The sequence below is a fragment of the Xiphophorus maculatus genome, chromosome 20, assembly GCF_002775205.1.
Source record: "Xiphophorus maculatus strain JP 163 A chromosome 20, X_maculatus-5.0-male, whole genome shotgun sequence".
Taxonomy (NCBI): Eukaryota; Metazoa; Chordata; class Actinopteri; order Cyprinodontiformes; family Poeciliidae; genus Xiphophorus; species Xiphophorus maculatus.
This window is the reverse complement of record NC_036462.1, coordinates 9,677,022-9,691,864: the sequence shown is the minus strand read 5'-3', so window position 1 is coordinate 9,691,864 and position 14,843 is coordinate 9,677,022. Positions and strand designations below refer to the sequence as shown.

General features: G+C 35.3%; 1 protein-coding gene across 3 annotated transcripts in view; it reads left to right on the top strand.

Annotated features, from left to right (window-relative positions):
• Positions 1-14,843, top strand: part of igsf21 (immunoglobin superfamily member 21) — a 175,833-nt gene that overhangs the window by 142,922 nt on the left and 18,068 nt on the right. For all 3 annotated transcript variants that reach the window (XM_005802177.2, XM_023325088.1, XM_023325089.1), the window contains one exon: positions 8,337-8,817. In XM_005802177.2, the coding sequence (XP_005802234.1) occupies positions 8,337-8,817 (481 nt within the window). The remainder of the gene's footprint in view (positions 1-8,336; positions 8,818-14,843) is intronic.

The following is a 14,843-nucleotide window of genomic DNA, read 5'->3' as shown; positions in this document are numbered from 1 at the left end:
GTGTATGGCTCATAGACCTATCACACCTTGTTCAAGGAAACACAATAGGTCCCCTTCAAGTCATCTTGATTGAGAAAAGGGTTTAAGTAGTGGTTTATTACAGCAACCTTAAAAGCCTCTGATAAATATCCATTTACTAGGGATAGATGAATCATATCCAAAATGGAGATGGTAATCAAAGGAAACACTTTCCTAAATAATTTGGTTGGAATTGGGCTTAAGTTGAAGGCAAGATGAAGCTAATGTTTTAAAAATTCAGAAAGCTTCACTGAAAAAAAAAAAAAGGTTTTATGCTTACCTCCTGTACTTCCTCATTTTCTAAAGGCCTCTTCAGGGGAGGATGTCAGTGATTCTGTTTTTCATCGAATGCATTTTATTTGTAAAGAATCCTATAAAGTCTTGACTCCTGAGAGCTGAGTGGCTCAGTAGATGCACTTTTAAAATATGCAGCTTTGACTTAAACCAGCAAGCCAGACTCCCAGGGTCTAATTTCCTTCTTTTCAACAGGGTCTAATGCAACATGCAATGAAATAGTAACGCTGTTAACAAGAACATCAGGTTTTGATGGGGTGTGAATTTGGTTATTGTCCTGTGCTGTGTTGTTCTGTGTTACTGAGGAAAAATAAAATGGAACAAATAAATTAAAGGTTGTTACAGCAATGTCTGATAAAGATCTATGATAATGCAATTTTCTTTCAGGGCCAGTGCATTGGTTAGATTAAAAAGTTTTTGTAAATAAACCTGTTAAAAGTAAAAAAAAATTGTCTCGAAAAAATAGTTATTTGTTCACACTTAATGACAAATCAACCCAAGGTTGCAGGTTATGAAAACAAATGTGGGTAGGTCTGCAGATGTTTTGTCTTTGAAGAGAGATAATTTTTACTAAACAACATTTACCATAATTGTTTTATTATGTTATATAACATACTTGCGTATAAAATAAAATAAGTATATTATATACTTATTTAATACTTATTTATTTAGTATAATTAATAAGTATTAAATATACTTAATAAATAAGTATATTTAGGATATACTTATACTTAGGATTTAGAATTTGCTTCTAATGGATCCTGTTAGGAGCAAATCCTGTTAGGTTATTTGGTTATTTCCTGTTAGGTTATCTAATTTGGATTGTCAACAAAACTCTCAACATTTTATCAGCCCATTCACTCAGTGGTGCAATATGTGTGCAACAGTATAGAAGCAGCAGAGAGGTGCATTAAACTACAACTCTGCTTCCTTCTGCTGACAAGCTTTAACTTAATCTTTTTTCAGCAGGACTTGCCAGCTGCTTACTTTGTGAAAAGTACTTATGTTTGTTTTAGTGACCATAGTATCACTGCTTGAGTGGTCACCAAACTGCCCTAACCTAAACCTCATAGTGAATGCTTAGAGGATTTTCAAAAGGAAGAGGAGCAACACCAGACCGAACAATGACTTTCTCCTTTTCAATTGAACAACATTTACTGAACGATATTAACATTTTAATGATATTCAGTTTTAGAAAGAATCACCTGTGATGTAACTGACTGTTCTACATATGACCTTGTTCAGGTTAAGGCTGTCATAAACTGCTGCCTATGTTTGTTTTTGTTTTTTTCCGGAGTAAATTAATAGCTGTTTAAATGTGAACACCATATAGCCACCATTTGTACAATGATAGGGTCTCTGCATCACACACTTATTTCTATCTGGTTTTCTTTATGCAACCTTGAATACATATCCATTACTTCTTTCAAAGAACTTTTGCCTGACAATGATGGCCAGAGTGTATATTATATTTTTTCTTTTATATTCAAAAAGCTTCATTTTTCTTACTTCTCAGCCTTGATCTTATGTGCTGTTGTGGGTTCCTGCTTTGATCTGCACCTTGATATACACATGACCGTGCAGCAGTTTATTTCCGAATATAAATCTCTCTTCTTCAAGGATAAATTTTTCTTTCAAATGTTAATGCTTCTCTGCACTTTTTGCTAAGTTCCAATGGTATATTTTTGAAAAATCTGAAACTAAAAGACGTTATTTGTGAAACGTATCTGGCATTATGTTTTAAGATCTGTCGGCATCTGATGTTACTGAGCAAGCTGGTGACATATCAATAATATCTCCCCAGTGCAACTATTAGAACATCCTTAGAGCACAAGCAAGCACTGATTGAAAAGAGGAAGCATAATAACAGTTAATAATAAGTGGGAAAACTGATTAACTCATGGCCAGGATCTCTCTCATTGCCTCTCTCTTATTTTTTTCTGCTTCTGTACTCTCATTGAAAAATCCTGTCACTATGAAAATTACTGCCTTGTTCCTTTGACACGACCATAATTAATTGCAGCAACATAAAGGTGTACATGGACCAAAGTATGATTGTTACATTTTGAAAAGAGTAGGAGTTTGAAATATTTTTGAGGTGGGAGCAGCTTGGCAGTGTTCAGAGTGCAGGTGCTTTCATCACTGTCTATTCAGAGAGAAATGCGAAATCCTTTTCATACCATCCCAGCCTAATTTTGCCACTGTCTTGGCATTATGTATGGGCTCCAGCTTAGAATTACATCTCTTTTTTCAGTTCTCATTCATTTCAGCATCAAATAAATGGTTTTGTCTGCCTTCATTGTGCACAGATATTGGAGTATGAAGTATTTGGGGATTTATAACAGAGGCGTGATTGATAATCACTTTATTCCATGCAGCAACACTGCTTGTAAGAGAACAATAGAGCTGCAATGCCAAAAACACTCCAAAATCCTCTTTTACATGGTGGTGAGCACCACTTTCCAGGTCCCATGACAGCTAAATGTACCACCTAACAAGCTCGTTTTTCATTTCACTCCCTATTCTACATATAAAAAGGACAGACAGTACCCGACACATTGACTGTCACAACTTGTAAAAGCCTATAAAGTTTAAAACAAATAAAGATTTTAGCCTAATTTGACAATAAAATATTTGAACACTTGGTTTGGATTAGAAAAAAAGGCTAACCTAAGCTAAGAAATATTTTTTTTATATTTTATTCTTGCAGTTATTGGGACCCTCAGCAATCCATATGTACATTTTAGTTTAACTATTTTTAATTTAAACTTAACTTTTTTCAGGGTTTGGAGATTCTTGGTAGTTCTGATTAGCAATCTGTGACATTTTGTTTACACTGGTTTTTATATATGAAGTCACATAGAGGCCAAATTCTTATAGCTACTAGGCTCAATGAGGACCCATCTTTTTATTGCTACCGTACATATGATGGTAAGGAAGATAGAACATGTCTTTTTAGAATTTAATTAGGTCACCAAATTTACATAGAAACTATTAATGTTACCTACAATCCAGCCGGCTGTTTGGAAGTTTGAAACTAGAACTTTTCTGTTCTACCACTGGAAAAGTAATAATGTGGGAATTCCTAACCTAAATGCAATCATTTTCTTTGATCAGATAAGATTAAGATGTAGTTTCTTGGCAAAAAAAAAAAAACCTCCACAAAATACTGGTTGAAAATGTTAAAAATGACCTAATGCTTATTGTTAAGCATGGTCAAAGAGCTGTGTTGCCTTGGTCTAATTAGGGATATCAATGATGATTTTACTAAAAACATGTTTTTTCACCTTAATATTTTTTTCTCGATTGAGAAATATATCAAAATACGGGTTTGATTGTACTTTTTCTTTTAATATTAAATTATGCTGCTGGAATAAATTATACATTTATTTCAGGGCATTGAAACATGTTTCACAAGAGTGCCAATAAATGTGACCTCCACTTTAATAAGCAATTTATTCATATCTTTTTTTTCCAAGACATCTCAATGGACAAATTCAATTTGAAACACAATAATTGGTAATATGTTTTTACACATATACATTGTGAAAACCTTTCTATGAATGCAAATGGAAAGCTTCTTGTTCACAAAAGGGACCATGTCACTTTGTCGAAAGCAGCAATTTATAGGAGACATGTATCACAGTGAAAAACAGATTAAGTGTTGCTTTGGCAGATTTATAATCAAATGTGGAAAATTAATCAGTGTTTGCTGTCTCATTTGAAAAGAATAAAAGAATGGATATGCTTTCACTTTTCTCTTTGTCAGAGAAACTCGATTTTTAGCAAATTAGCCAGAAGCTCAAAGAAAAACAAATTAAATTTGCAATAAAGGCTGGTGACGTCATTTCAAGAGTAATATCAATATAAAAAATGATGATGGTAAATAATGGTGGGTGGCTTTCTTCACTTGTGTAAATGTTATCACATTTTCAAAATAACAGTCCATATAAACAGAAACCCTATCCATTTAGTTTCCAATTTCTTAGAAATGCTAGTACATTCAAAGAGACAATAAACATAAATTCTATTAGAGATAAATTCTGGTAAGATTGTATGTAAGAAAACCTTTATTCTTGTAGTGCTTTTCAAAGAAAAAGTTAGAATGAATCTGTTTAGTAGTTCTGAATTCAAAAATCTTCCATTGATTTGGTTTGAACTTTAAATAATTAACTCTTAGAATTGGTGATGCATCAGTTGCAAAAACAAAACAAGAGTATAACCTATAACAACAAGGCTAAAACTGCATATAATTTTAATTGGCTTTTGCTACATAAAATATTGTTTGTGAAGAAATTATCTCAGATCATAACACATGCACAGGTACTTACTTTAGGCATTGTCACAAATGTGACTGATATCTCTCAACCCTTATATCAGTCTTTTTGTTTTTTTACATATGTCACCTCATATCCATATCTTCTGCTTTCATATCCATATTGTAGATTTGATCTGCCAGTGATGGAAGAGGAAATGAAACAAGCAGGATAATGACACAGAAATAATGTTTCACACTTTCCCTGGAGCAACATGCTGTTTATTTCAGTCATGTATTTTATGAAACATTAATTTACGTAGACAAATGGAAAAGTCACAGTAGAATTATTATAAAAGACTAAGCAGGTTCTCGATATTTACCTGAAAATAATACATTTGCTATGGTCTTATCTTTGACTTTAATATGCAGAGGACAGAGCTCTCACATGGTAGTAAATCAGGTCCTGTTTATTCAATAATTTACCTATAAATCAAGTTGCATGATAATGGATATGGAAACAAATCAGTCAAGCAGATTTACTGACTTAATTCTCTGTTTACAATTCTATAGCAGAAACAGGTGTTATTGCATACCAACACCATTTTGTTAAACAAAAGCTATGAAACAGGTGCATGGATCTGTCTAATCCACACTGTTCCCCTTCCACCTGCTGTGATAATTAATGAGGTGCTTTGGTACACAGTGAAGAGTCAGACTTGCTAGCAGATGCAATGGGGTCATTGTGGATAAGGCTAATGTTTACGCTGCCTATTGCGGCATTTGAATCTCAAGCCATGGTTCAGAGCATAAGGTAAATGCAGATAACAGGACATGAATACTTGAGAATCGTTAGCGGAGTTAGGTTTCAAATTGGCCTTATACTTTTTGCTTGTCAATTAACCAGTTGTGTTTTGTTGGACTTCTGCTAACTAAAATGCAACAATTAAGAGATAGATTTATTTATTTATTAATTTATTGAGTGTTGCTTTTATGTGTTGCTTTTATGTGTCATAATAACAAAGAGTGTTGCTTTTATGTGTCATCTACGTTGAATGTTCAACATAGATGATTTCAGGGACCAATTTAGAAATGCTAGTGCTGATATGCTATATAATTCTAAACCCAGATTTGGAATCATTGTATTTTTACCAACTCAACCTATGTCTGAGTTTCATCCACTTTTGAGGGAGAAGTTAAAAAATCTGGAGTTAGTTCTTTTTCTGACAACTTCATGCAATGCAGCCGTACCTGTGATTGCAAAACAACTGCACAGCATGAAGCTACCACCACTGGGCTTGATTGTCGATATATCGTTTACAAGCCTCCACTTGGTTTTCCGAAAAATGTCAATGAGATCAAATAGTGACGACAAAACAATAATGCAGAAGGCAATTGTATCTATGTATGGTCAGCAGTAGAGTTGACACTAGGGAATCAGCACTAGATTGCAATATTTTGACATTGCAACTTACTATGTCCAAATGTTAGTTGCAGTTTATGCATGTACTTAAGCCTGAATGTGTAATTGTAACTGTTTTTAAAAACATTTGCACCCTCTTTTTGTATAATTTCAAACACTTATGGAACCAAAAATATTCAGAAGTCACTAAAATCTATGAACATTTTAAGAAATCTGTGTCTGTGCTGAATATAACCTAAATATGGGGTATGGATACTTTTAAAAGCCATCATTCAGAAGAACTGTTTATTTGTTGTAAGAGCCAGTTAACTTTTATTATCATTATCATTTATCACCATTACAAACACTGTGCTTTGGAATCAATTAGATCAAGGCTAGGTTTTTAATTGTGCATGTGTTCCTGTTTCAAGATGGCTGGTCGCATTTGTAAAGTAAGCTATAAACTCTACAACCCTGCAAGCACATGTAACTTACAGTGTTGTGTCAGTTACTGAAAATATTCACTGAACATCATCATCAGGACTGACAGATGAGGACATTATTGACCATTTATTTGAAATAGCTAAAATGGAAGTTGAAACAAATGAGACTGTGGTAGTCATATCCATTTAAAAGTAAATATTTCGATTCAGGAATGAAGTATGAGATGGCCGTTTTAAAACTAGTACAAAAAACCCCAGTGTCAATACAGATTATACTGTCACTTCAAAGGTTAATGTCTTTTCACAGAGAAGGACATACAATTTGATGCTTAAATGCTGTCCAGGTAGTGAATCTTTTGCAAATGTTGGCTTGAGGCACCGTAGCTTGAAAGAGTGCATTAGTGCTATGTTTGAACAATCTGCATACCAAAAACCTACACACAAGGCTGTGAAATGCACATCTTATAATGATGTTTCTTTGATCCTCAGAAATTAGAATTTAGATGACCACATGTCCCCCAAAAGAGCTGTGGATTGAACGGTCCTTTTGTTCAACAACACAGAAAAAGGCACATTGTTTCAAAAATAGCGTTACCACAGGCAAAGACTATACAACCTTGTTTCAATGCCAATATCTTCTGGGCATGTACTGGAATGAGATATGAATTCCCCGTCAAGAGATTAGGCAGTCAGAGATTTTTATTAAACTCATAGACTGAGCCTGTAAATTCTCTGATATTAAGGACATTCCTTTGTGTCGAAGAATGAGTTTTTTAAAAATACATTTCTTACAAACCAGTAGAAATATAATGTTATTCCTTTCCACTGAAACCCTCCCCAGATATAGTAAGGTGCTTTTAATCTCTTTTATTCATTTATTTATTTTTATCCATCACAATCATTTGTTTTGTTTTTGTTTTTGCCCTCTGAGGTCTAAAGTTATAAAAGGCATTATAAATTAATTGTATTATTATTGTTGTTGTTGTTATTATTATTGTCAATTTCGGTCAACCAGTAAATCATCCTAAAATCACATACTTTTCATCCTTTAAAACTGTCATGAATTTAGATATTTAGTCTTTTTGTGCAGTATGAGCAAAAGACTAGACTTTTTATACAAATTTCATACGTTTCCCAAAGTTACTTAATGATGTGTGGTGTTTTTTTTTTATTTTATGTACATTTTTATTTCTAAGAAAACACTTAGTCCCTGAAAATCTTCAACTAATTTGTGATTGAAAACATCTCAGAGTAACCTGTTTGTTTTTTGAAGGTCTCCTAATTTAGAAAGATTATGAAACTCTAATTTTAAACAACTTGTTGATTGAGTTTTCTGATTGTCTTTCTGTACCTCTAGATTGTTAGTTCTTCATCTGACTAATACAGTCAAATTCCAGTTACTCAGTAGAACTGTGAAGGCAAAATATTCGCCACAGTTATTAGCTGCAGAAATGATTCTCTATATCTGGGCCTTGACATGGTCACCTCCTGCAGACGAACAAGACAATTATCTGAACTTCCTGGCTTTGTTTACACAGACATACGCTGCTAACCGTGAGAGCTTTTCATAAGCAGGTGTGTGCTCTTTTAATTATGTCCAGTGGATTCAATTAGGCAAAAACAGACTACTGACAAGTTATGCAGACATGTTACAGATGTCAAAATAAAATAGGATGCACTGTTTGGTCTGAAAATAAAAAGGATGCTTTGGACATCTTAGGACATAAAAGGAAAAGCTGAACATATTTTGGCTTTGGAGAAAAGTTTGTAGAATTACAAGCAATTTTTAATATGTTTTCTGAAGTGGGTGATCTATAGTATGTGCATTGTTTCATTTATGCATAATCCTATTTAAAATATGTCTTGTTTTGTTTCTTTTTTCTTGTCATCCCCTCAATATCCCATTTTTCAATACTCTTATCAGGTGTACTTTAAGCGTGATGGTGAGCTGATAGAGGTGATTTCCTACACTGAGCCCTCCACCAGCGAGCGAGCAGCCGGCTCAGCAGGATGGAGAGGAGCCAGGCCACTCATCAGCAGGGACCTTGATGAGACCAAACTGCAGCGTTCCCTCTCCCTTCTCGATCCGGAAGGCCGGTCGGCCCGTCTGTACACAGAGAGCCCTCAGCGCGTCCACACTCAGGGCCAACAGGCCTATGAACCCAGCCCTGCAACAGAGGTCATTCCAGAGACAGTGGTGAGCCGAGAGTTCCCCCGCTGGGTGCACAGCACGGACCCTCTGTACTACTTTAGTCACACTCAGATCCCTCAGAGCGACGGCTCTGTTGTGGTACAGGCTCGACTTACCTGGACCCTCAACCCTCAGCTGGATAACGATGCCCTATTCAGCTGTGAAGTTAAGCACCCAGCATTATCCATGCCCATGCAGACAGAGGTCACTCTGGGTGAGTTAAATGTTGATCTGTTTTGCCTGCTGGTTTTAATTTTCTATCATGCTTTTCTTGTCTGTCCTCTATTCTTTTTCAAACACTGAAACCCCTTTCTCATTTTTCCGTCCTTAATGTCGTGCTGTCGTCGTGTCACAGTCAGAAGCCGACTGGACCTCCTTGTGTCTCCTTGCAAATGCTCACAGAACAACACTGATTTTCATTTGATGCTGCTTAATTGTGTTCCAGCTGAGCAGATTCTGAGTTTAGCGGCAAATGCACAACTCCAAGTGAGTGACAGGGCAATTCATCGAGCTGTCTGTTGCTAGATTGAGTTAACCTAGCACCGTTATTGAAAAAGTCAGCCTGAATTAGAGAAGTTGAATGAGAATTTAGACACTCTGACCAATGTTATATAATTGGAAAGAGAGTTTCAGAGATGCTGCACTTCATTGAACTCCAGTGAACACCTCCTGTAAGCTCCTCAGTCTGTCGACGTGCCACTAAATTTCATAGTTTTAGTTAAGGGAGGACAAAATAGTGGGAACTAAGATTTCAATCTACTCCAACCAAATAAATTGTGACTCATACTTTAACAAGACAGGAATTATACTACAAGAGAAGTTCAAGTAAACTTTATGGATCTCTCTTTTTCTGTCTCTCTTTCTCTCTCTCTCTGTCAGTCTGTCTGTGTGCTTGGGGAGTGTAGATATACAGTCTACGTAGTGATCCAAGAGAGATGCATACACCAAAATTATTTTATCTAAACACAAAGATCGCTTCCAGCATACCCAATTAAGACTTCAAAGGCTATACTTTGGCATAGTCCTTCTGGAAATGAGCCATACAGTCCTCACAGTATGCACAGAGACAGTATCTTTCACACGATGCAAGGGATGGTTGAAGTAAGGAAAAGTCTGAATGAGGAGACCCTGGTTGCTCTATGTATATGGCAGTGTTGTTTCTCAATGTATTTTATCTCCTCTCACCAGCTCCCATCTAATTAAAAGTTGCTTCCTTTTATGCTACTGAGAAACCATGCATAAATCTATGGAAACTCATTATTTTCTGTAAAGTTCTTAACCTAATTAGATAATGGTGGTTAACAATCTCACATGACATATTTTTTGCGGCCACCACTATCATGGGTATAAAATATACAGTATGTATTCTTCATGTATACGTCTTTCTAACAGATATCCAGAAAGTATTCACCCTTGCTGCTCACAGACAGTGTGGGGCCTTTTTCAGTGCTGGTGGAAACATAAAGAACTGTTGCTGGGTAAGCTTTAGTAGCTGTTAGCCACTGGTACTGATTTGATGGAAATCAGATTTAGCCCAGCACCAGTTTGCTACTGAGCCAAAGGAAAGAACAACTTTTGTCAGGAACTAGGGGAACAACAGCCAATCAAAAATGATAAATTGTGGGGCGTGCCATGGTGGCGTAGGGGATAGTGCGACCCATATTTGGAGGCCTTGAGTCCTCGACGCGGCCGTCGCGGGTTCGACTCCCGGACCCAACGATATTTGCCGCATGTCTTCCCCCCTCTCCTTCCCCGTTTCCTGTCAGCCTACTGTCATATAAGGGACACTAGAGCCCACAAAAGACCCCCTGGAGGGGTAAAAAAAAAAATAAGTATAAAAATGATAAATTATTCAATTGATATCAGAGTAACACATAACTGAATATTAATTATCTTCATATGGTTGATTTTGAAATCACATGTCAAGGAGTTTAGACAGGTCAATGTGCTGTTTACAGCTATGCTCACAGCTCATTGACTTCTGTCTGGTTTATGTAAGTGTTTGGTCTTTCAATATCAACAAATTGTGTTAATAAATCTTACTCTAAAATCTGTGCAATTCCTGCTGCTGGTTCATTTCTCCAGTTCAGCAAATCAGGATTGTAAAGGTTTTCACTAAAAGAGCAGTAATAAACCAAAGGCGTTGAACTCATGGCATCTATTTGCAGGGCAATTGGGATAAAAAGCTTATCTATGTGGCTAAATTGTCTCTACTACAATACTTCATAAATAAATAAAAAACTCAGGAAGGATTAAACAATAAATAAATGAGACCTTTATAATAATGACAGAAGAATTGGGCACTGATGTGGCTCTTTTGTGCTGAAAAGCAAACCGGTTATTTTACAGCCAGTTCTTAACTGGCTCCAGCCCCAGCCATAATTAAAAACTGGAACTTCTTTCCTGGAATAGTATTATGTGAGCTCTTTCATTCTCTCTGCACCTTTGTGTGTTTCCATCTTTTGCTTCAGTTTTCTCTCAAATTCAAATTCTCTCAATTTCCAGAGACATAAGAATGCGATTACTCTGTAAACCTGAACTGGCTATAATCATCTCTGGTTGAGTTTTGATTATCCACTTGTTCACTGTGTTTTGTGAGTTAGTATTCTTTTCAACAAAATGTATTTAATACTTAAATAAAAGCTTTATTTAATTATTTTTTACATATTCATATAAACAATATGGATCAAATGTGTCCAGTTGTCCATATTTTGCATGTGATGTAGCTAAACATAGCTAGTCATTATGAAAACAGTCTAACACCATAGGCAGCGTCACATATTTATGTTTTTGACTGTAAGCTGTTTGCATCTGTTGCTTGTTTCTACAAGCTGTACTCATATAGACTGCATCTTGAGCTGGAACATAATTTCTAACAGACACTAACCCCAAACAGTGAATAATAATATGGTAAAATTTCCAGTAAGCATCAGTTTGTGTGGTTTGTGTTGACAAAATTGTCCTGTCAATGTCGGAGGTCACAGGAAAAGGTGAAGACTGGTTTGAGATAATACAAAGGCAATAATAGCTCAAATAACAACTCATCGCAACTGATTATGCAGAATACCAACTCTGAATGCCCAATAGGTCAGGATGAAAATGGGCTACCAAAACACAAGGTCATACCAGATGCCACACCTGTCAGCAGAAAAGTTAAGCTTCAATTCATACAGGCTTACCAAATGTGGACAATATCATATTGAAAAATGCTGTCTGGTCCAATGAGTCTCAACTGCAGTATTCATCCTTCTTTGAATCAGCTTGAGACACTTTGTAATTATTAAGCATTGTGTAATTGAGCACAACCAACCTGAGTATTGTAACTGACCATGTCCATCATTTTATGACAACAGTGTATCATCTTGTGGCGACTTCAGTGGGATATCGAACCATGTCTTAAATTCATTGGCTTCTTGAACACAGCATTGAGTTCACTGTACTTAAGTGACCTTATCAGTTTGCAGATTTTCATCCATCAGAGCATATTTGTGATATGATAGAATGGGAGATTCAAACTGAGGATGAGCAGCCGACAAATCTGTCACAAGTGTCAGGTCAGCATGAATCAAAATCTCTGAGAAAACTTTCTATGCCATGATGAATTACAACAGGTATAAACTCAAAGGAGCTCCAATTCACTACTTTCTACCTGCCTGCATATCTAATCTCTTTCAATAATATTTCTGTTATCAAATGACATGAGAAATTAAAAAATATGGCTGCAGTGTAAGCAGTCTTAACTGATGATGACTTTGGAAGCATTTTGAGTGTTGTCTTTTTATATGATTAGTTTTATGAGCATATAGTTCTTGATAAAATAACATTATCTTTTGTTATCTGAGAAATCTTGCATTGTATGTCTCAATTTTTACACAGAAAAATAGAGAAAATAGAAGATAATTCTTTCAGATCTTACAGAAACTCCTAAATCCAGACTAAACTTAGACTACAAACAGATTTTGTAGAACTTAGTGTGCAGAGCTACTTAACACATTTTAACATTTCTTATTTTCCTTGAGCAAATCCAAAACTGTTTTGTGACACTTGCTGTTACTGCTGGAAAGTTACTTTACTATACAGACCATGATTCTAAAAATAATTTATTAGGCAGAAAGCTCCAAAGCAACAACTTTATCAGTGCAGAGATATGGATTTTCATTTGATGACAAAGTGTAACAAAATCTGCTTAAAATCCGCTGTTAACTATAGCAAATTCTGAAACCCTACTATGGAAAAGTCATACAAACATACAATGCACAACCATGTTTTCTCACATAAATGTAGGCCAGTTATACTCACCTGAAGCCTCTTCTTTGATCTGACATTGGAGTGTAAACCAGTTCTATTCCAAGACAAACACTACCCTGCACATGTGCAGCTCACTGATGCTGCTCCTGCTTTTTAGTGACACTGACTAATTGGAAGCTAAGAAGGATGTCCTTGTATCAGGGCAGAGACATTACTTTTGGGGAGCATTACAGGGTTGGGCAATGTTTTGTCCTAAAAGTCAGTTGGACAGTCACAGAGTAAGTCCAAAAAATACCTAAATCTAATGAAAGTAGAGTCATGATGGGAACAGAGGATGAGAAAGGAAGTGGAAAGCCTAAACAAAGCTGTGCAATCGATTGGCAACCTGTTCTAAAAGTAGCAATTTGTCACAGTCAAAGAATTGCCAAAATTCACTGGTGATTACAAGAGTTTGTAGTGTTCCAATTTCAGTCATTACCCACCATGACAATTTTTTATTTATTTATTTCTGTTCAAAGATGTCACGTTTTTAGATTTTATGCCAGAAACTTGCTTTTGTATGTGAGCAATAAGATATAATTTACCAGGTATTTTCTGCTGTGCCTTTTAATTGTGTGAGTATTTTCTTTACATCACCTTTAGGTTGTAATTTTGTATCACTGTTAAAGTGTATTGGTAAAATGCGCACTTAGTTGAATAGTGCTGTAGTCATCTGTCATACATGTTTTGAAAACATTTTTCCCAAAACATTCTTACAAAACCACACATAAATAACACACTTCACATGGAGCCCTACTAATTTTAAGACCTGTATTTTTTATGAAACATTTTTGTTGATTAGTCACACAAATCATAATCAAGTTTAGTCAAAACTGAATTCTGAAAAAGTGACTTAAAAATGTAATCTAATTTAATGTAATTTACCTTGCAGTTTATAAGTCCTTAATGACACTGCTTTCCATTCCAAGTGCTATCCTGTTGGCAAAGAGGGTTGTACTATATTAACAGCAATAGTGCCAACAACTGTGACTGCAGGTATTAATTAATAATATTCTTATTAATACTAATAAAAACAATTTATTTCTAATTTACTTTGTTTTACACTGACTACAAGGGAGGATGCCATCTGTCTCGAGCAGTTGTTGAGTGAGCAGTTTGGATAAAGACACAAACAGCCATAAAAATATTCATGCTGCCTATTATAAGAAAACAAATCTAAGTGTGGCAATCAAAAAAGTTGATGTCAGAAAAAGAGCTATGTTAAAATCAAATGGTGAGAACCAGATAAGGTCTCCTTAAAGCAGAAGCCTATTCTTTTATTACTAAAATTAGTTAAAAATATAAAAGATATTAAAAAGATAAATAAACAAAAAAAAGGGGGATATATTTTGTCTTTGTAGAAACAGTGTCTTACTAGTATAAACATACTGGTTGCTAACGTTTCTGCCCTCATCCTGTTTTTAGAACATCAGAAATACAACAAAAAGTGTTGAAACTATTTCATAAATAGATTTTTGTCATCAGTTTGAAATATCCCATTCCATAAAAATTGTCCTTAAACTTGCTAGGTACTGTCTGCATATATCAAAGTAATAGGAGTATTCTGCTGCCCATGCAAGAGAGAGATAACTGCATTATTTGAAGGTACAATGAAATCAGCTGTCAACTCGAGATGAAATATGGCAGTGTAGATTATAACTGCTTTCTGCCTTTTCTACATGATTCTGATAAAAAAGGATGACACAATGAATGAGTTTTGTGAAATTATTGCCAAATGTCATAGGTGCTAATATTTTGAAAAGCTTCTTTTCCAACTGAGGTAATTAATGTGTTACTACCTTTGATCTTTCGAAGAGCTGGAAGCAGAATCACTTGGCATTCCTTTTAAATCCTAACATCTAAAGAGAAGAAAACACAAAAAGGTGCATTTGTTGATTCTAATTAGAGCTCACTTAAAATTCAAATTGTTAGCCAACCTGCGTTGGACTTGAT